The 22,773-nt window shown below is 41.3% G+C and overlaps 1 protein-coding gene across 3 annotated transcripts in view; it reads right to left on the bottom strand.

The window, feature by feature from the left end:
- TLE1 (TLE family member 1, transcriptional corepressor) overlaps positions 1-22,773 on the bottom strand; it is an 89,616-nt gene that overhangs the window by 33,188 nt on the left and 33,655 nt on the right. For 2 of the 3 annotated variants that reach the window (XM_066367929.1, XM_066367930.1), the window contains exons 7-8: positions 13,145-13,349; positions 12,394-12,410 (exon numbers count right to left, since the gene is read on the bottom strand). In XM_066367929.1, coding sequence (XP_066224026.1) covers positions 12,394-12,410; positions 13,145-13,349 — 222 coding nt within the window. Of the gene's footprint in view, positions 1-12,393; positions 12,411-13,128; positions 13,350-22,773 lie in introns of all 3 variants that reach the window. The other variant, XM_066367931.1, reaches the window with a different exon arrangement.

Genomic DNA, 22,773 nt, shown 5'->3' with positions numbered 1-22,773 from the left:
GAAGCAGATGGTCACTTCTGTGTGCCCTGACCAGGAATCGAACCTGGGACATCCATAAGTTAGGCCGATGCTCTACCACTGAGCCAACAGACCAGGACCACGTATGTGGCCATTCAAAGACAGCTTTGAATGATCTTATTTTTTTTTATGATGTTGAGTTGTACTGCAAACATAAAAGTAAACAACACTTCTGTGAGAACAATACAATTTTTGTTAGAAACAACAGCATTCCTAGAGCTGGACTTGTAAGCATGTCAAGTTCTGAGGCCTCCCTGTCTTCAGGTTAAGAGTTATTACTGGGCTCTGGCTGGTTGGCTTAGCAGTAGAGTGCTGGCCCGGCACATGGAAGTCCCGGGTTCGATTCCCAGTCAGGGCACACAGGAGAAGCGCCCATCTGGTTCTCCACCTCTTCCCCTCTCCTTCCTCTCTGTCTCTCTCTTCCCCTCCCACATCCAGGGCTGCATTGGAGCAAAGTTGGACCGGGTGCTGAAGATGGCTCCATGGCCTCTACCTCAGGCGCTAGAATGGCTCTGGTTGCAACAGAGCAACGCCCCAGACAGGCAGAACATCGCCCCCTGGTGGGCATGCCAGGAGGATCCCGGTCAGGCACATGTCGGAGTCTGTCTCACTGCCTCCCCACTTTTAACTTCGGAAAAATAAAATTTTTTTTAAAAGTTATTACTGCAATTCCCGCTTGAGCAGCTTACATGGACCTACACATTGAATGCATTTCTGAAAAAGTTCCAAAGGGTTACTATAAATCTGTACAGGGTTAGTCATTGGCACCCCCTGCTTATGTAAAAATTGGCCCCATTCAAATAGCAGACTCAGACAAGTTATGAAACAAAACATCCTACCACATCTTTGGTCCTGTAAAACTTACTCAAAACAAGGCAGCAAGGAGTGTGGGCTGGAGAGGCCTACCAGTCAAGAGGGAGGGATTCCTGGCTTACATTGCAGCCCCACCAAAAGCGGACCACTTCCTTTTACCTTTGTCCCCATGGATGGTTTTCTGTGTGTAATCACCTCTGACATCCTCCCAGCTCCAATGCTGCCTTCATTACTGTTCTTAATTTAAGCCAATATATAGTTCCAGTCTAATGAACTTCATGTCAGCAACAACAACCTTCTGGATAACTACTGCAGAGGTGACCACAAGGTTCCTTCATTTGCTCCCTAGGAACCCAACCAGAAGTGACTTCTTGGGTACTGCTGGGCATCTCATGATACCACAAGTCTTTTCCTCTCCTGCTGGGTTTTTCCCCATACCATCTAATGGCTCAGGAGGAACACCGTCATTCTGATGATCATTATGAGCCAGTTCATGTATATTTTAAGAATGAAGTGATTATACCTGGGTATTAACTGAGTATCCTCTGGATCCTTCAAAATTTAGGGCTATTTCTTGATTTGTTAGATTTGGAGTAGGATAAGGGAGGAGAATCACATTTCACACGAACACTGAAACAGCATTTAAGAAGAGGGGCCTGGCAAAAGAACAAAACTAGGCTGCTTCGATATGTTATTATTTAAAAAGTTAAGTCATGCATTCTGAAAACACAAAAGATCAAACCTTTGAAGAGGCCAAAGCAACCTTAAAACACATATTGTTCATCCCCCTACCCCCATCCTTTTATCTGGAGGATGCCCAGAGAGGGGACGCAGATCTGCCTCAAGTCAAGCTCTTCTCATTAAGTCGAAGTACCACCTCTCTCAGAAGAATGATTTTTTTTTTTTTTTTTTTTTACAGAGACAGAGAGTCAGAGAGAGGGATAGACAGGGACAGACAGACAGGAACGGAGAGAGATGAGAAGCATCAATCATCAGTTTTTCGTTGTGACGCCTTAATTGTTCATTGATTGCTTTTTCATATGTGCCTTGACCGTGGGCCTTCAGCAGACTGAGTAACCCCTTGCTCAAGCCAGCGATCTTGGGTCCAAGCTGGTGAGCTTTTTTGTTCAAGCCAGATGAGCCCGCGCTCAAGCTGGTGACCTCGGGGTCTCAAACCTGGGTACTCCACATCCCAGTCTGATGCTCTATCCACTGTGCCATCGCCTAGTCAGGCAAAGAATGATTTTTGAACTCAATTTATGTACCTGAATACTTGTACCCAAATATTCAATAGTTACCACTTACAAGTCACACTGTCTCTTTAGCCAATGAAGTTTAACATTCTAAGGACAGAATAATGCCTAATATATGCTGCATGGTTTCTCTATTCACCTCCTGAACACACACACACACACACACACACACACACACACAACCACAGCTCCTTCATTTGGTTGTCCACAATACCAAAAATATGAGCATAAAATTGAAAAATGAATATTTAACAGCCTACTTTAACTGACCTAAAAAGAGTCCCAAATCCTTACATTTGTATTCATGAGTCCTTCCATTTATAACCCAAGATTTACACACGAAAGAACTCAGCAGAGAACAAAGCAGTCCAGGCCCACAGCCCCAGGAAGTTCCATGTGATGGCAACCAGGGCTGAGAGTAATCCCACAGACCTTTCCTCCCAGAGTCCCTATTTTGAAAGCTTTTAATCTACCAAACAGCATTCAAAAAAAATCCATCTTTCCAATACTTGCTTTCCAAATAAATATTTAATTATGAATCAGTTTTATTTTTTTGATCAGCATAAGAACTTATGTTACCACACTGACTGATATACTCTTAATTCTTGCCAAGAAACTCAATGTTTTATTTCACCTTGCAGCTGGTAAAATTTAAATATCTGCCAGAATTTTTCAAACACTATAATTATCGAGCAGACTTCTACGACAAATGTCCTGAGGACTGGGATTTCCAGACTGGATATACATTTTCATTTTAAAATTTTAAGAACAACAACAACAAAAATCTTCTTATTTACCTTATGTCTTCTATAAGAACTCAAAATAAGAGTTTTATGCAGCCCAGGAGGGATATTTAAGTCTGGGCAAATCAAGATCTGAAAATACATTATGATTTCAAAACAAACTAAAACTCTATAACCATGACTATTTTCTGCACCTTTCATGTTGTGCACACGGGTATAGAGCCAAGTAAAATGATAAAGGGAGATACATATCCGACCTGTCTCTCAAGAAAAAGGAACCCCCTGGAATACTTAGTACCAGACAGAAAGGGTCCAGAAGACCCATGTGCCCAACAGGCACAACTTTCTCTCCATTTTACATTGAAACACACATGAAATGACTAGATGAGGTGCAAGAACAGAGAAAGCACATTCCTTAAGAAGAAAAACCTGTAATTCTTTAGAACATAAAATCTCAATGGGTCTTTTCAATGAGAACAGGGAAACTGTTTGCTATGACTAATATATGCTTCTGAGGGTCACTTCCTGCACGAACAGTAATGTGACTTTTAAGAACACTAATTACAATGAGCAAAGGAGCTACTCAGAGAAAGAAAAAAAAACAGCAGATCTTCCAATATTACAATCGGTGTGCACTGCTTCAAATCCAGAGCAGTCTCCTAACTGGATGAACCATGCTTTGTAAAAACACATACCAGGAACATTCTTTGCTATAGTTCAATGGAATCAACTTCACTAGTTGGTATAGAGGTTTGAACCTACTGAGTAGAAGCAGACAATATATTCTCTTAAAATACAGGAAAGGTTAACATCCCAAGTAATTGTTAAACTATATCTTCATGTAAGAACTTACTATGTTAGTAAAAGAAAAAGTCTGTTGAACTTCAGAGCGTGCTCAGTCAAATCAAAAGAAAACGTCAAGATTTGGACTTTGTATTTGTTACCTTTATGTTCTGACCATTCCGGACAAAGTTGTTTCCATTTCACGCTCCGATTACCCACTCAAGACTAAGGTCAAGAAACCCAGCTGCTTCAATATGCATAAAACCAGTCTTTATAGAGTCTTATTCCAAGAATTGTACTTTTATTTTAGCAATTTAACAGTAATAGTTGTTCATGTATGCTGAGCTAGTTTGAAAGGTAAACTCCAGAAAATATGAAAGAAAGCAAGTTTAATGAAACGTTACATTGTCAGTACTATCAGAACACTTGTTACAAAGCCTTCATATATCCCTCATCTATTCTGAGACCTCAAAGCAACTCTTCTGCCAACCAAATCTCAACCTTGCTTGAAGCCACCAGCAGCAAATCTGAAAGGAAAAACCACTCATGGATACAGCAAAAGCTAGACAGGTTTCCCTAATGTGAAAATAATGTACATTATTCAAATGGATTTCTTTAGCTGCCATGCTGATTCCCCTAGGGAACTTTCTCCTCCCCGCAGGAAAAGTGTTTGTGTCAGAGGTACAGATTGGAAACTCATGACACCTCATTTATCCTCCCTTACGCTGAGGCAGTGGGAACCTAATTTGCTAGCACACTCTACACTGACAATTAACTTCTTGGTGAACATTAAAACAATTAGGTAACGATGCACCCCATCACATCTGTGTGCCTTCTCCACCGACACCTGGTACCAATTAAGTCATCAGCCCACGCTGTACTTTTTGCTGCAGTCCAATTGGTCATTCACATATTCTTCCTGACATTTCCACAAATGTGTTTTTCTGCTCATAAAACCAATGAGATCCCAAACCAATGAGATCCCACTTGTCAACTGAGAAAAGTAGAAGTGGACAAGTGTGGATATGTGTCCACTTGGCAACCAGATCACATCTCAGAAGCTCTGGCTGTGAAGTGTATACATCTGTGAAAGGTATACATCAATTTTTCATAGTAAAAATGCAAAATACGGAAAAAACCGGTGTGCTCTTGCACCTTGATCCGTGCTGTGGGTGTAGAAAGGGGACGCAGTCAGGACTCCCGGAAAAGAGCGTGCCATGTAGGAGATATACAAACGCAGTCAATGCTCAGGCTAGTCAAGGCACTGAACCAAGGGCTGCCTTAGGCATCAATCCCCACATCCCAGCCTGCCCTTCCCCCCACCTTCACCAGGTAAAGCAAACAGAAAAAACTTCAGACCTGACAATAAATGTAATCATTTAACAATACTGTTTCAATGAATTCAGAATACCTTCATTCCCCTAATCAGGACCTTGGTTACAGCAAAAAATCAAATCTGTACTTCAAACCTTTTTTAAAAGTATGTTTTTGAAGAGCTACTTAGAGGTTACTGTTCCTCTTCTTTCTCTAGCCCCTGGTCTCATTTCTAATGCAACACAAGGCCCTGAAACTAAAGGCTGGGTCAGGACCTGAGTGAATTATTTGTGTATTGACGGCTCTTCCATCCAACTCCCATTATCTGAAAGACGAGCAATGCAGAGCTGTTGCCTACTGCATTCCAGAGGGAATGACAAATAATTATGGGGCCAAAATGAACATAAAATTTAGGAAAATCTGCTCCAAATGGTGGGCATCACAGTATCTAATTACAGAACGCAAACTAAGTCTAAAAAAAGGTTTTGGGGCCCTGGCCGGTTGGCTCAGTGGTAGAGCGTCAGCCTGGCGTGCAGAAGTCCCGGGTTCGATTCCTGGACAGGGCACATAGGAGAAGCGCCCATTTGCTTCTCCACCCCTCCCCCTGTCCTTCCTCTCTGTCTCTCTCTTCTCCTCCCGCAGCGAGGCTCCATTGGAGCAAAGATGGCCCAGGCGCTGGGGATGGCTCCTTGGCCTCTGCCCCAGGCGCTGGAGTGGCTCTGGTCGCAACAGAGCGACGCCCCGGAGGGGCAGAGCATCGCCCACTGGTGGGCAGAGCGTCACCCCTGGTGGGCGTGCCGGGTGGATCCCGGTCGGGCGCATGCGGGAGTCTGTCTGACTGTCTCTCCCTGTTTCCAGCTTCAGAAAAATACAAAAAATAAAAAAAATAAAAAAAGGTTTTGGAAGAACATAGTCTCTACCTGTTCTGTTTTTTATGTGTGTTATTTTGTGTGTGTGCGCACGCGCGTTTTAAGAGTACAGATGCCCTACATTCACTGTGATCACGGTGTGACAAAACTTGAACATTTCTCCAGTCACACAGAGGCTCCAGCGTCCCCCTGGTGAGACAGGGCATTCACAATAAACAGAGCCCTCCACCTACAGTATTACAGGTACACACCACTGCTAACAGGCTAGAAACAGACAGGCTTTCCTGTCTTCAGGGGTTCATCTGTCTCATGACCGCAACACTGGTGTTCAAGTACATGGTTTGAAATTCTGTCCAAAGGTAAATCTGCTGAGGCAACTGCTTAAGAAAACTTTGGTGTTTTTCCACTGTGCCTGAATATTGAAATTTTACGTGACTCAACTCAGCTTTATCCTTTATTTCCAGGCAACTCCTTGACATAAACCAGGTCAAAATAAAATCATAACATTTAGATGAAAATACCTTCTCCTAGTCCCTATGTCTGATGAATTTCACTTATCATGAGACTGATCAAGTTCATAGGAAGCCTAGATCAGTTTCATGGTCCCAACATACTAAGAACCATGAGTAACTGCCACCCTGTCACATGGGCCCTAATCTCCACAACTTACCCATTGTATTTCTCTATTAAAAATAATAATAAAAGGTGAAGAGGGGGATGAGAAACCACAAGCAACTTTGTTGAGCATGACTAATACTGCATTTATTGTCTTGCTAGAAAGTACTCAGGGGAAGGACATTCCTAAAGGCTTGCTATGTTATGTCTCATGACTTGCTGTTTCTGGTTCCTAAACCCTCCCCCTGCGAGGCAGCCACTAGCAACTCTTTATAGATGAGGCTTGCCTGTGCCATCAGAGTTCCACTGATGCCCGCTTTTGTATGGGACAGGTCTTCTCTCACCCCTCCCTGTATATCACCCTGACCCCCACGCTGCCATAGTCCCTAAAGAGCCACTGGGAGATAATGTGATATTCAAAAATAAAATTTCAGAAAAAGACAAAGTTTTCTCCAAAGAAAGCCTTACGTCTTATTTTCTCCTATGCTCTCCAATGCTGAGGGCCATTTGGGAAAAAAGTGAAGTGATGGGTGGTCCCGAATTAGGCAAGTGAAACAACCAGAGGAAAAAAAAGGACACTGCCTGACTAGTGGTGGCGCAGTGGATAGAGTGTCGATCTGGGACGCTGAGGTCCCAGGTTTGAAACCCCGAGGTCACCAGCTTGAGCACAGGCTTATCCAGATTGAGTGTGGCATCACTGCCATGATCCCATGGTCTCTAGCTTAAGTCCAAAGGTCAATGGCTTGAAGCCCAAGATTGCTGGCTTGAGCCCAAGGTCGCTGGCTTATACAAGAGGTTGCTGGCTCGGCTGAAGCCCCTCGGTCAAGGCACATAGGAGACATAATCAATGAACAATGAGTTGATGCTTCTCACCTTTCTCTCATATCTCTCTCTCTTTCATATGGGAAAAAACCCATACACAAAGACACCACCTTACATTAAATACAGTGACGGTTAGCATAACTACATTTAAATATTTTCTAAACATGAACCCAATAATTTTAAGTCAGTTACAGGAATGATAACACACTCCCAGAGCCATGATCTAATTCCCAATGCCATTACCTATGCAAATATATGACCAGAGGCACCCAACCTCCTTGGGCTTGGTGTCTTATTGATAAAATGATCATTGCACCATTATGATCTCTAATGTCAATTAGTGGTTTTCCACCATTTTACACTTGAGAACTAGTGTGATCTAGAAGGATAGGAATGGAAACACGCAACAAATAAAGTTTTATCTTACTGTGCATAACAGAGTAACAGTACAAACTAGTACTTGATTTCCAAACTCCACGTACAATGCACTGGATACTACATAAATTCATCTGAATGCTTTTTGTCTGTTGCGCATGACTTGTAAATGTGCTGCACCATTCAAAAGGTTGTTCGAGTGAGTCTACAAGTTCCAAAACATCTAAGACAACCTCAATAGTATTTTCATCAAGGACACAGGCTGATAAGTGGCCATCACCAAGTATAAGCAACTGTGACTAAGGTCATTGGGACTGTAATATACATACAACATCTGATGTTTAACTCTTTCATGGATTGGCACAAAGTTTCTAGCAGACTGGTACCAGCCTGCAGACCGGCGGTTGAAAAACACTGAAGTAGATGAATAATACTTAAGACTTTTCTGAACCAGGAACCCCTTTTTAAGATTTTTTTTTTTTTTTTTTTTTTTTTTTGCATTTTTCTGAAGCTGGAAACAGGGAGAGACAGTCAGACAGACTCCCGCATGCGCCCGACCGAGATCCACCCGGCACGCCCACCATGGGGCGACGCTCTGCCCACCAGGGGGGCAATGCTCTGCCCATCCTGGGCGTCACCATGTTGCGACCAGAGCCACTCTAGCGCCTGGGGCAGAGGCCAGGGAGCCATCCCCAGCGCCCAGGCCATCTTTGCTCCAATGGAGCCTTGGCTGCGGAAGGGGAAGAGAGAGACAGAGAGGAAGGCGCGGCGGAGGGGTGGAGAAACAAATGGGCGCTTCTCCTGTGTGCCCTGGCCAGGAATCAAACCCGGGTCCTCCGCACGCTAGGCCGACGCTCTACCGCTGAGCCAACCGGCCAGGGCCCTTTTTAAGAATTTAGTGAAAGTTATTATCTCTCCCCAGAATTAACTAAAAGAGCACTGACCTAGAACACTCTGAATTCAATTTTTAGAGGGTTCAAGAACCTTCTGAGGCCTATCTATGAACCCTGCTTGAGTCCACAGACCTGTGCTCTGGAATCTCTCCCAAATACCACCTTCAACTTTCCCCCCTTTTCTAAATGTTCCAAATAGTATCACATGGGTCAGGAATTTAAGAACTTGCATTCAAAAAGTATTTGACTGTGATATTAAAAGACATCACTGTGAAATGGCAACAAGTATATGCAGTGACCTCAAACAGTGCTTGGCATATAATAAGTGCTCAATAAATATTTGTTAAACTAACGGGTATTTAAACATACTCTCTCCTATTTTCTTGAAAGCCACACAACTCTTAGTTAACTAATTCCAGGTCTTTCAAGCAGACTTATTTAAATATTCCTGTCAGCCAAAATGTAATTCGATTCATCTCTAACTGAAATACCTAAAGTTTTTATTACTACCCAAGAAATAAAGGCTCTTGTTAGGTCATTTCATATTTCTTTGTTCAGTGGTAAGTATCATTCTGATAGTACACTTATGTTGTTAAAAGCAACAACAACCAAGTTTTGCGAATTAGACAAACACTAGTCAAGTCGTAATTTATAAACAACAGCCAAACAGCAAAATAAACTTTTTAAAAATTACTAGCTTTATCATTCATCCCTTTCAGAAACAAGGAACTTAAAAATAGTGTGAATGTTTTCACTCTGTTCTTAGTGCTTTGTTTCCTGGATTTTACATTAAAACAGGTTACATTATGGCTCACTTGTTTTCTTACCCTAAACCCTTAAACTAGCAAACAGAATAATTTTGTCACTAAAAATAAACAAACATGACCTACCAACCAATTTTAGACTGACAGATAGAAATCCATACATACCCAAATTCCCTCTGGAGCTACATAAGTTCCTACTTTTTACACTTAATATAAATAATGTTTGTTCACTATAGAAAGAAGAGCAGAAAAATATAGGACTATAGACCAGTCTGGAATATTTCAGAACTCCTTAGTCTTATGGCACAGAAGTTCTCCGAGTTTGGTCCAAGAACCCGATGTTCTCAGAGACCCTTACATCTCTCTTTGAGGGCAAGCTCTCTTCCTGTACTTCAACCAAAACAATGTTTCACAACAGAAAGAATGCAGAAGGTGATGAGAATCCAGCTATCCTTTTTTAAACCAGACACTAAAGACATCTGCAAACATATAAAACCACTCTTCCTACTACAAATTTTGTATTTTGGAAAACAGTTATTTTTCATTAACAATACTAACACAAATCAAGTAGCTTTTTATCTGCTTAAGTGATATTAAAATTTGTTTTATTTCTAATCCAGAAAAATTTCAAAATATATAACCCACATGATCAAAAGTTCTTTGGGGTCATCAATAATTTTAATTTAAGGGTATAAAGATGCTGAGACCATAAGGTTTGAAAAGTTCTGCCCTGTAGCAACTGCCCTTAACACTTCAACGGGTGAAAAGAAACGAGCGTTCCCGAGCAGTCAACTGACTATCTGCCAAGTAAAATTTGATTTCATAATTCAAACTACTTTATTAAAGAGAGGAGTACTATAATATTTTAGGCACTAATAGTACACATCATCTTATAACCCATTACTTCTCATATTCAATTTTACACAAAGTTTGAAGAGCTACTCAATTTTAATGTAACTGTAGCAAAATGCCACTTACCTGGACAGGGAACATTTAATTCCTCTGTACAGACGCAATTAAATGTTTATGTTACAAACTAGCATAGTTTTCCCATTTTATATCATCCCCTAGAGTTTTCTATAACAATTAGGCAGGAAACACAGTACATGTACTTATTCTGAAAATTATATGAATATTACAAAACATTGTGAAGTTAATATAAGAACTTAAAAAAATTTGATGTGAAAAAATACACAAAGAACATTAACCATTTATTTTATATTGTTTTATAGACTGTTTTATGCGATGTATCCACATTTTGACTTGAACATTCACTGACTGCTAACTCAACATGTGAACTTAAACACAATCCGTGGCTGCCTGAAATTCAAGGTATTTTATCCTTCTTTAAGGATATAACTCACCATCCTTCTTCCATCCCACCCTCACTTCCACAATGAATTAGATTCTTGCTTACATTTTTCAGCCAAAAATACACCCAGGTTATTAGACACGTTCAGCAATATACAGAGGTATGAAAAAAGGCATGCAAACCTCTACTCATTCCTGCTGCTCACTGGCGTTTCAGAGAGGTACATACCATGCATGGTACCCCCTCCATAACTGCCTAGAACCTTTGCTGAAACTTCCGACAGTCCATCTTAAAAGGTATTATGGTCGTTATCCCTTTGGTTCCTTGAGGAAGGCCTTGTGATACGGGTGCCTACATAGCCCAAACTCCAGATGCATTTCCTGTATTAACGTACATGTCGTAAACTCAATCAATATTTAGTGATCTCAGGTGAAACCCCAGTGCTGAAAATAAAAAGTTAAAGTCCCAAACCTACAATGAGTTCAGTGAGTTAAAACACAGAGCAGACTAAAGGACAGTGGTCCGTCTCTCAACATCTTCTGCTGCCTGTGTTCTCTGGTCCAGGATCAGGGCTTTTGATCTGACATGCTACTGAGTGAACAGGGCAGAAAAGACGGACACGGAAACAGCAAAGCCCAAGGTCACCCCCACGAACCAAAGTCAGTTTATACTTAGGTGCGTACATTGCGAGGAGGATGTTTTATTCCCTACCTATATGTTTTCCTCCCCCAAACATGTTCCAGGGACAACTTAAGAGTACCTGGTTTTAAAACTAGCTACTCCATCTTTTCACCATTATCCATTCTCCACAACACAACCTGGCACACAAAGTATTTAAGATCTGCCTCAAAGACAATGTTTAAAGTCACCACTATTCCACACAGAAAAGGGAGGGGGGGGATGCAAATGTTTCAGAATGAAAAGAATTACATATCTTCCTCCCAAACACATTAACAGAAATGTTATCAGAATGATTTAAATTCAGTATCCTATTTTCTTTTTAACCACAGTTAGATTTAAGATAGTCAAAATATTGCCATATTCAGAAAGAAAGAGGGGAAGGAAGGAGGCAAAGACTATAGGGCATTGTAGCTGAAAGGGGGCCAATTTCTAACTCTATGTGATCACAACATTTGAGGAATTCATTAGATACAGGCAGGCCCACAGCTAACTGACGGGTATGTGTACAGATCAAATGTGCATTCTGTAAAATGGGTAAGATTTAGCCTGGTGAAAGGATGAGCTCTCCAAGCACAGAATCCCCCGTCAGAAGAATTTTCTTGTTTTTAAGAACTTAAGACATTCAGTTCTTTGGTCTAAAATAAATTTAGGTTCAGGTTCAGACTCCAAGGACAATTATGAAAAGAAAACCACATATGGAAACCTAGCAACCAAGATGCATTTGCAGAGGAGAATAAATGGTTTGGGTAGAAATAACACACTCTTAACCAATTTCACATATGGATTGTGACCTCTTGCCTATAATACTGATTTAAAACAAAAATGAATCCTCTTACAAACTATAGGCAACCTAGACTTAAAATGCAGTGGAAACATTTTTCAAATGGGTTTGGGTACCTACAAATCACAGCAAACAGCTCTGTCCCCAAATCATGTTGCTCTTATCTCATGAAAGTTTTGTTTAAAAAAAAAGAAGGGGTGGGGGAGATAGTGATATTTTTTTAAACAATAAACACCCTAGTCACTGAGAGAGGCAGGGAAGAATATGCTCAGCTGTGCGTGTGTTTAAAGAAAGGCGGTTTGGGATGCATTGCAGGAAGGGGGTGTGTTCATGTGCAGCAGGCGATAGAGTACTTACTGTGCCTGGTTCTCTGTCTGCTCCCGAGGTTACCAAGAAACGCACAGACATGCCCGTTCAGACACAGAGGCAAGAACAGAAATAAAAAAAAGGGGGGAATAATTAGAACACAAGCCCCAAACAGTTTTAAAAATGGCTTTTATTTATATAAGTCATTGCACATTCCTAATACAGTGATTTCCTGAAAATTACAGTATTTTGTAAACATAAGATTTACAGTTTAACCATACACAAAGTCTATTTTTTTATTTCTTGACAGAATAAATTACTTTTCTTCAAAAAATTAGTCAAGTGCAATTTTGCCCAATATTTAACGCATACTAGAATTAAAGCCTATGAAACTAAGTAGTAACAGATGCAATTATCAAGCCTCTCATTTGAACACATTCACTTTCAAATTTAACTTCTTATTTCGCCCCATTTAACAACATTACTTTCTTTGAAAATTACCCAATTAAGCAGTTAACAGTTTTCCATAATATTGTACAGGCCACTGGCATTAACTAGGCAGTTGCCAAGATGTCAAGATGCCTGCAATCTAAAGAGATGGAGAAATCTACAGATGCCCACATTAGACCCTGAGAACTTCCAGGGTGAACTGTATGTCAGTGGCCAAAGCTTTGCGACAGTTCCTCTTAGCTCATTGTTTGCTCTCTGAATAGGTGGGGGCTCTCTTTAGCGGTGCACACAAGTCTGCAGCACTGTCTGAGTGTGAGGACAAAGTCCTAATCTGGCTTGCCCGGCCTCTCACCTCTGTGGTGCTCTGCATCATGGTGCTTCTTGTCATCTTTTATTGCCAAGTGAGACTGCCCACTCAGAGCACTTGACAGGGCCAGAAGGCTGGCACTGCCGCCCAGGGGCGGGATTCCAGGAGGCTGAAGGCCCGATGGGTGAGGCGTTAGGGGCACTGGGGGTCCGTGGCCATGAGAAAGATGCTGAGCTTGCAACTGCTGCTGCTGTTGGTGGTGAGGGAGGAGGAGGAGGAGGAGGAGGAGGAAGAGGAGGAGGGGGAGAAAGAGGTGGTTGTGGTGGTGGTGACGGTGGCAGTATCCAGGGAAAAGCAGACATGACATGAGAAGGTGGAGGAAAACAGAACAGGAGGGTGACACACACATGAAGGGAACAAAGAGGGATATGGGGGGAAAAAGAGGAAAAAGGTGATTAGCACTTTCAGTTCATCAAAAGCTTTCACCTGATAAGACACAATCTTCCCAAAGTATAATCCTTAGATCTACACTGTCGCTTTCTGGCATAATTCACCCCCTGGGAATGTAGCTGTGTATTATCATCAGCAAGCCTATGTTAGTGAGCAACTTTAGTTCCACCTCTAAGTGCTTCAAGGAATAAAGTCCAGTGTGTCTTTAAGTCTAAGATGCCACAGATTTAAGACTTCACCCTATTTCAGAGAGGTTAAAATTGGGGAAGCACAGACATGCATCCTACAATACAGTAACTGAGTAGTCATCAGTTATTAAGTGATTCCACTTCACCCAGACATTCCTGTATTAACTTATCACAATGGTAAGATGAAACAAAACCAAAATATTATCTTTAATAAACAGAGGAAGAAGAACTAGCTTCTCTTATGCACACCCTACCCCCAAGCACTGTGTGTCCTTATTTCAGTCAGCCCTCACTGTGAGTAGGTAATGACCTCCACATTTCACAGATGGAACCAAGGCTCAAAAGCACTGATAACATTGAAGAGATTCTCCCAGCAGGTGGGAGGGAAATGGAGTCATTATAGGAATAACCCTTCTCACTGAACCAGTCACTGTGCCACGGCAGATAGAAGAGGCCTCAGAGAACCGTGCATGGGACAGTTGGAAGAAACCTTAGTTAAAGGGATAAACCTTTGTCTATCCCTCACTTTCTCTGAGCTCCATGCCCCAGACCCAGTCCAGTCCTTCCATGACCCAGAAAGGCCAACTACCTCGACAGGAAAACACTCTCACCAGTCCTGTGGGACTCCAAGTACAGTGACCCAAGTCCCCATTCCCAAATGCTGTTACTTCCATTGCTGAACCCATTCCAGAGATTATAAATTTCTTCACAGGAGAAAGTGTCATTGCTCTCATATTATAATTAAGAGCATGTTGTAGGAATGAAACAGTATCTAAGAAATGGCCCTCATACCATAAATATGGCCAAATTTCAGCTGTCCAACATCAAACCCATTTTTGATGAGACAGTAAAAACAATTAAAGCTCAATTTCTAAAGTGTAATGTTAGGAAATTCTTAAGATTCTGAATTGTGCTCACTTCCCTGGGACTCAATTACCCGTTTTATCTATTACCCCATCGTATACTGAATACATTAAACCTTCACGCCAGGCCCTCAGTAACTTCCACCACTGTTCTATAATAGAATCCTGAACGTGCCTCCTACCTTCAAGAGCAAGAGGAAACAGCACCTTAAAAGCAGAAATCAAACTGTACAATCATTTTATAGTAAATCGTCAATTACTGTCATTTTTTTAAAAAAAAGTCTTTAGGAGCCAAGGTTCTCTTTAAACTTCCATTCCTTCCAAAGAGAGCACAGTCCTAATTACAGAGAAACCGGAAAAGAGGGTGACATCTGAAAGGACTGCAGTCACAGGATTCTTGGAAAGTATTTATAAACTACTCATTCGCCACCTGAGATCATAATAACAATTTCTTTACACATAAAATCACCTTCCTGTCATCCCAAAGACACTAATTCTTGCTCTGTCACCTTTTAAGAGCGTGGCGATAGCGAGACATAAAACTGAAGAGGCTGGCAGCAGCACCACGGTCCACTAGGCATGCTCATTAGCACTTAATTAGGAACTAGACACCTGCCATAAGAAATGTGCTCGGAGAAGGATGAGGACCAGGTCTGCCCGACCGGCAATTACTATCATTACGTGGAGAGTAAGAGCTCTGTCCGGCTGCTGGGAGGGAAACGCAGTGACGCGTACACAAGCAAGAGCAGCGGGGTAATTAAGCGCGGCACTGATTAAAAGAAGATGAGAGAGGCGATGCAGAGGGGAAGGCAGTTAACGACAGGGTGGAGGACACCAGCCAACCCGCCCCCCGCACACCCCCGCTCACCAAAATATCCAGATTCGAGTCACCATAAGATGACTTCAGAGGCTTGACTGTCAGAGAAAAGGCAGTATTTGGATACTCAAGGGAGAAGTAGAAAAATGAACTAGAAAGTATTCTCTGGTATGTCATTGGAAAGGAAGGTTAGCTTCTATAATAAAGCAGCTTTGCCACAGCTGGGAAGTAGATCCGCGTGGTTAAAGCCAACATTTAGACTAATAACTCAATGGAGATATCCAAGAGCCTAACTAACGGGCCAAGGGCAACTCCGCCTCTCCCCCACCTCTGCTCTAAGCTTTCTTTCCCCTTGAAGAAAGAGTTCACTGTCCGTTCATCATTCGAGGCAACTAGGTTCCTCTGTCCTTTACTTGGCCATCTTGAAAATGTCTGCCTTTTTTTTTTTTAGAAGCAAAATCTCATCAAAATGGAAGGCGTATGAGGTAGCTACAGGATGTAACAGCTATTGAAGATACTGTACACGCAGGAAATGACTATCACTGTCTCACATTTACTTCTTTATCCTGCCATGTAAAGTTCCCCGATATTTTTGTGGCCCCGATATTATCTGGCCTCAGCTCAGAACACACCTGAGGCAGGGAGGGTGGGCCTCCTGGCTCCCCTCTCACAGATGACAGAGTGGCTTGCCTTGGGGCTCAGAGCCAAAATGATGATTGCACAGCTTCTGTTCCCAAGAACAGCATTTCTCCCAGGACCGCAGGGGCCTAATCACGTTCACAAAGGACCTCATGTTTCTCTCCTTTCCCAGGTAATGTGAAGCTCAAAGGCATGCAATACAGCACACTTACCACTGGACATTTACCTGGATATAAACCTACCTGCACCATGCAGACTTAGCAGGAACAGCTGCGAATTTGTTCTTAGGTTTGTGACTCCAGCGTGCCAACTCCCCAGTTCCCACTTTCTAATACCCTGTCCCTACATTTATCTGTAAAAGGAGGATATCATTGCTCTAGCTCTCTTCCAGGGACACTTACAAAGAAGAATACTGTAAAGCGCAAACAGAGAGAGCTCTGGCTTCTTTCAGAAAGATATCCTCTGCCAATTAAGGGAATTGACATGCATCAGTCCTCTGCAGACACAAACCTGAACATATCATCGGGAAACTGTAAATGTTTCTCACCATGACAGCAAAGAGTGGGAAAATTCAACCATCTATCCATATATTAGTTTAGTAAACTTTTATCTTAAATTAATGTTTATAGATTTATACTGCACAGAACACACAAGCAAAACAGTTAATAAAGCTATCGGAAAAGGCATAGTGGTTTTAGAAAAGAGCAATAGTGGTTTTTAGCAATACAGTTGGCTACTCAAGCTATCACCTAGACCAGTGGGTTCTCAGAGCAATTCTACACCTCCCCTTACCCCATGTAGAGCACTGTGGACATTGGCACCATCTAGAGCACTGTGGTTGTCACAACTGCAGGAGAAGGGAGAGAATACTACTGGCATTTTAATGGGAAGAAGCTGAGAATATGGTTAAACATCCTACAATGCACAGGGCAGCCCCCCACCACAGAGAATTATCAAACCCAAAATGTTAACAGAGCTAAGATTAAGAAATTTTGGTCTAGATCTAAACTAGTACTCTGTCCCGTTCTAAGCTGGAATTCTGTCCCATTACATTAGAATTCAGATTCTTGACCGCCCAGTCCCTTGACAGAAGCACTCAGTTTTTCCCTTCCCCTTTATCACCGAGTACTGGAGTCACAAATCCAAAAAAAGAACGTCTACTTCTTAGAGCTGATGCCACTAACAATTTCAAAACAAAAGAAAACTGCCTATTTTACAAAAGTTTTAAATATGTGTGTACGGGTGCTCAAAGGTGATCATGGAAAGGGCTGGGGGTGGGGGTAAGGCGATGAATGCAGTAGCTCTTACCCAAACAATCTGAACAGGCTGAGAGGGAACAAGTCAAACACACACCAAACCCTGAGTTAATGATACCGAAAACCCACAAGAAATACAGTAACCTCATCCATGTCAAACAATGGCCACGCATTTAGAATTTTAATTCACCTTTTACCTAGTGCAGCCTGGGTCAATTACCTTACCATAATGAAACAAACTTTGCTGTTTACATTCAGAATTTTAAGGTCACAGTGCAGTGTTCCAACATTTTGTTTCTTATCCAGTTGGAGCACAGTGCTTCATCACCTCAGAGCTGCCTATACAACTGGAAAGACACTCAGAATGCAAGCGAAGGCCAATGCCCACCTCACCTTCATTAGATGCCAAGTTCCTTATCACCAACCTCTGAATCAACTTGAATTTAATCCTGTTTATAACCTCAGGAAAAACTATGTCACACAGATCACAAAATGAACCCATCCAAAACTAAAACCATGCCCAAAACAGCATGTCTCATGCCAAAAGCGTGACAGTAAGTAGCATTTATAGCACTTGGTATTTAAACACTTTTAAAGTGGAGGTGGGGGGAATGTGAAAAGTAGCATTTGTTGACAGTTCTCTCCAAATCACTCTGACTTGATTTCTGCTATTTCCCTGCTCTTTAAAATACTCAGTTCTTATCTTGGAAAGTACAGCAAAAGAAAATTGGTATGCTACAGTAAACAAGCGGGAAAATGGGGAAGAGCTGCGTGACAACAGAAAACCAAGGACACCACTACAGACGTTATCTGAAAACCTCCCATTATCTGAATGGCCTCTTGCATGAAGAGGGGCAAGGGTGATAAACAGGAAGAAACTGCTTTCTGGGGCCAAGAAGTCTCAAGACATTTAAAGACAATTAAAAAACAAACAAACAAACAGAAAAACCAATCCACTGAAAGGCCTGCCTCAGGGCAGCAGCACACAAAGAACAGCAGGCACAGTGAGGAAAAAATGACGACCTATATGCAGACAGACACCAGGACCAAAGCCTCAGATTCTGAAAAGGATTTGAACTCATACTCTTTCTGCATTTCAGTTAATCCACACAGGCCAACTCAGCCTGCACCATCACTGACGTCCTCGTCCAAAATGCTCTCAGTGACCATTACAGAGGGGACCATGACCAGAATAATCCTGGGACTTCAGGCCTAAATTACAGTAAGTTTTAAAATGTCTTGTTTATTTAGGCAGATTCACTTCTAAAACCACTGAAGGTTTTAATGAAAAAAAAAAAGCTCAACATCATTAGCCACCAGTGACGTGCAAATCAACACCACAAATGAGATTCAGCACTTCACAACCACAAGGGAGACAAGAATAAAAAAGATGGACAGGTGTTGACGAAGATGTAGAAAAATTGGAATTCTCATCCAATACTTTGGAAAACAGTCTGGCCATTGCTCAAAAAGTTAAAACCCAGAGTTATCATATGCCCCAGAAATTCCACTCCTGGGTACAGACCCAAGAGAAAACATGACCACACAAACACATGCACACAAATGCTTGCAGCAGCATTATTCATAATAATCAAAAGGTAGAAATAACCTAAATGTTCATCAACTTATGAGTTGGATCAAAAAATATGGTATACTGATGCAGTGGAATAGTACTTCATCTATTAGAAGGATTGCAGTACATGCTACAAAATGAGTAAACTCTGAAAACATTATGCCATGTGAAAGAAGCCAGACACAAAGGGCATACACTATACAACTGCATTTACATGAAATGTTCAGAACAGACAAACCCAGACAGGAAGACTGGTGGCTGTAGAGGCTGAGTGGAGGCAGGACGAGAGGAGTGACTGCTAACAGGGATAGAGGATTTCTTTCTGTAGTGCTGCAGATGTCCTAGAATTAGGTAATGGTGCTGCTTTAAAAGGATGGGTTTTATAGCATGTGAATTATAAGTAATTTTAAAAAACACAGATATAAAATGGGGTGCTCTATACTTTCTACACTGAAAGAGAAAAAATAGTATGTTTTTTCCCAAGGAATCAACTACAAAGCATACAAAAAAATATGTGGGATATTAAAAAGTAAACAATGTTTCAACAAGTTTTCTAATAACTAAAAATCACTCCAAATACTCAGAAAAACCCAGGCATTAAAGCCAAACACCCTGAATTTGTTGGAGATACTTAGCTGTATTCTCAGTAAAAACCTAACTTTAACCAAAGGAGAAGTAAGGTGCATAAAAGACTTCTTTGCAATACTGCTCATTCCCTTTGGAAAATTAATAAAAGGGCTAGACCACTGGAATTTAAGTGGAGGGTAGTAATACAAGTTAGTAGAGCTCAAAGATCCATGTGTGTTGTAGCCATTTCGTTTTCTCTTCTTGGTAGCAGGCTATGCGTTCTTCTCCTAGGGCGAATTTGTTTTATAAAGAAATTTACAGCTGGGTTACTGATGGGTTTTCTAGGGATTAACTGCATACTCCTAAGAATAAGAGGCTAACCTCATCCTCTTAAACTTCACACACTACAATCCTATAGACAGCTGACAGCTACAGCCAGAGGAGAAAAATAATCCAACATTTTGCTAATCCTTAAACCAATCATCTCATGCAACAATGGGAGCCCTTTAGGTCCATAACTCAATCTCTTAAGGACAGAAAGGCTCCTGCTACAGACTTATCAGGAGTTTGTACTCACAGCCACCCCCTACACAAACAGCTAGAGATCACAAAATATCCTACACTTATTTTATATTATGTTGTTTTAGAGTGAAGAGTATTACAAGTTTACCTCTGAAGTAGGAATATACAAATCTGACCAATAAATGGAGCTCCAAACCTGAGCCCCATAGGCTTTGACAGAAGTTAAATTCATGAAAAATGTCAGACTATGTCTGAATAAATGAGAAAAAAGACAAAGTTACCTACATTAACCTCAAATTTGAGTTCCTAAAGTTCAACAACTGCCATAAGAAACTGCTAAGTTTTCTTATATCCACAGCTGGCACAGAGGCAGCTTTCCGAAGGTTGGCATTTCATGGCTTGGGAAGGACAACCCCCACTGGTCATCTGGACAGCTCTCCTTTCAATTCTATCACAATGACCCTGCCGCCTCCCAGTGCCCACAGAGGCCTTGTTTCTCCCCTCTTTTCGTTGAATGAGGAAGCCAATGACGCCTTGTCCTCCCATTTTTGCTTCTCAATTCTCTCTCCATCTGTTCCTAAAACTTAATTTTATCCCTTTGGTTTTGAACTTTAAGTTTGTTCATCAAAAGTTAAATGGCAGTGCTTTGCACTCCTCTGTCCTTATTAAAAGTCATTCATGCATGACAACATAATGGCAGAAGCGGAGCATCTGGCCTGGTCTAATCTCAAACACTGGCATCCATGTAACCACTAGACAAGACAAAGGAGGAGGAGACCTGCTGTTCCGAACAGCCACGCCTCGCAGGGGGTTGGGCTAACTGGACCCACAGATCTGCTACAGACACAGAAACCAGGCTGACAAACTGCAGTTCCGGGAGTCAGGGCCACGGGCTGGGTGAAGGCTGCCAACCAGGGCCCTATCCCCACCAAAGCCAGACACACTAGATGGTACTATCCATATCCATCTACAGATAGATAGGACACTGATTGAGATGAACTGACCGCATGAGATCACAAAGCTAGAGAGAGTCCTACTGAAGTCCATCTGATCCCAGGCCTATGCCTTATCCCAGGTTGCATTCATGATACAAATATTCCTAGAAAAATGAACACAAAGCACCATAACATTGGGCAGCAGACACTTGGCTTAAAAAAAAGATATATAATCAAGCAACTGGTGTCTTTAAAAAAGAAAACCACAGGCCCCAGCTGGGTAGCTCACAGTTGGTTAGTCATCTCAACATGCCAAGGTTGTGGGTTCAATCCTCGGTCAGGGCATGTACAAAAACAACCAAAGATGGCATGAATAAGTGGACAAGCCAATATTTCTCTCTCTTTCTCCCCCTTCCTTCTTCTCCCTCCAAGAAAAAAAAAAAATCAATTAAAAAAAAAAGAAAACCATGCTCCATTACTTTTTAATCAAAAGCCAACCATCTTTCTTGAGGGGGTGGAGAAATACAGACTGAGAAGGAAGACAAGGGGACTTCCTGGGGTGATGGAAACCGCACCCCGAGAAGTGTGGTTACTGGTGCATGCACCAAAGCAGTCCAACTGTACGTGTGAAATCTGTGCGTTTCACCACATATAAATTACACCTCAAGGAAAAAAAACAGAAGACCCAAAAACCTGTGTGTGTGCAGATTTCTATCTATATGATATCTACTAGTCATGTCACATTCACCAGATTAAAAGATAACACTAGTTATTTGGAATTCCAATTTCAACTAAAATTAATTCTTTAGTATCAGAGTAGGTAGGAGAAAGCTCTTAGTTTCAAACTCCCCAATACAGTGGGGAGTGATCTTGAAGAGTGTGTTCCGGTAGCCATTAACTGTCCCACAAATAGTGTTACATCCTTTTTACTAACCTATTTTGTTTTACGCATTTTTAACAGAATTCCAAATTTAAAAAAATCTTTGAGAGATGCTGCTTAAAATGTGGAGACTATCATATTTAAAAAGAAAAAAACAAAACAAACAAACAAAAAAACAAAACAAGAAAACCCTGACTAGATAGCTTGTTTAGTTAGAGATTTGTCCCTAAGCAGCAGAGATTGCTAGTTCGATTCCTGGTTAGGGCACATACATACAAGCACAGATCTACGTCACTGTCTCTCCCCCTTTCTCTCTAAAATCAATCAATCAATAATAATAATAATAAAAGAAAGAAAAAAATCACGGTCTCAAATGATTAAGTACCCTTTGTACAATGAACTTCTTTCTAAGGAGTTGTATGTCAAAACAAATAAACCCTGTGCCTATTAAGATCTCTAAATTATTAAATACACTTTCTATTGTTATAAGAACATAACATGTTTAATAGTAAAAGAGCTTATGTAAAACAAAATTCAAAAAGTAGAACTGCAGTTATTTTTCTGCCAGTTATCAATTTTGCTATCAGTGAAAGCTATCAAAAATGTCTAACAAAAACATTTAATAATTTCCCCATATATCAACTATCTAAGAAACTTTTTTTCTTACCTACCGGTAGTAATTTAAAGTTGAAGGCAGATGCTGGGGTGGAAAAGATTTAAAATTCAGTTTTTCCATCAGATAGAAAAACAAGTTTTCTATGCCAGTGAGAAATGAGCACCATTAATCCACTCTACAGGGGTGGAAAAAATATACCCTCTCTCTTCCTCTTTGAAAAGCATCTCCAGTCCCAGGACACAAACTGAGTTTGCCTAGAAGCTTGGTGTCCTTGAGAATATTTAACTTTCTCCAGGTTTGCTAAAGAGAAATATCTTTAGCCCTGTCAAGCAAGCAGTGAGCTCCTTGATTGTACCTTCAAGGGAATG

The sequence above is a fragment of the Saccopteryx leptura genome, chromosome 2, assembly GCF_036850995.1.
Source record: "Saccopteryx leptura isolate mSacLep1 chromosome 2, mSacLep1_pri_phased_curated, whole genome shotgun sequence".
Classification (NCBI taxonomy): domain Eukaryota; kingdom Metazoa; phylum Chordata; class Mammalia; order Chiroptera; family Emballonuridae; genus Saccopteryx; species Saccopteryx leptura.
Note: the sequence above shows the minus strand (reverse complement) of the source record. Positions and strands in the feature narration are given on the sequence as shown.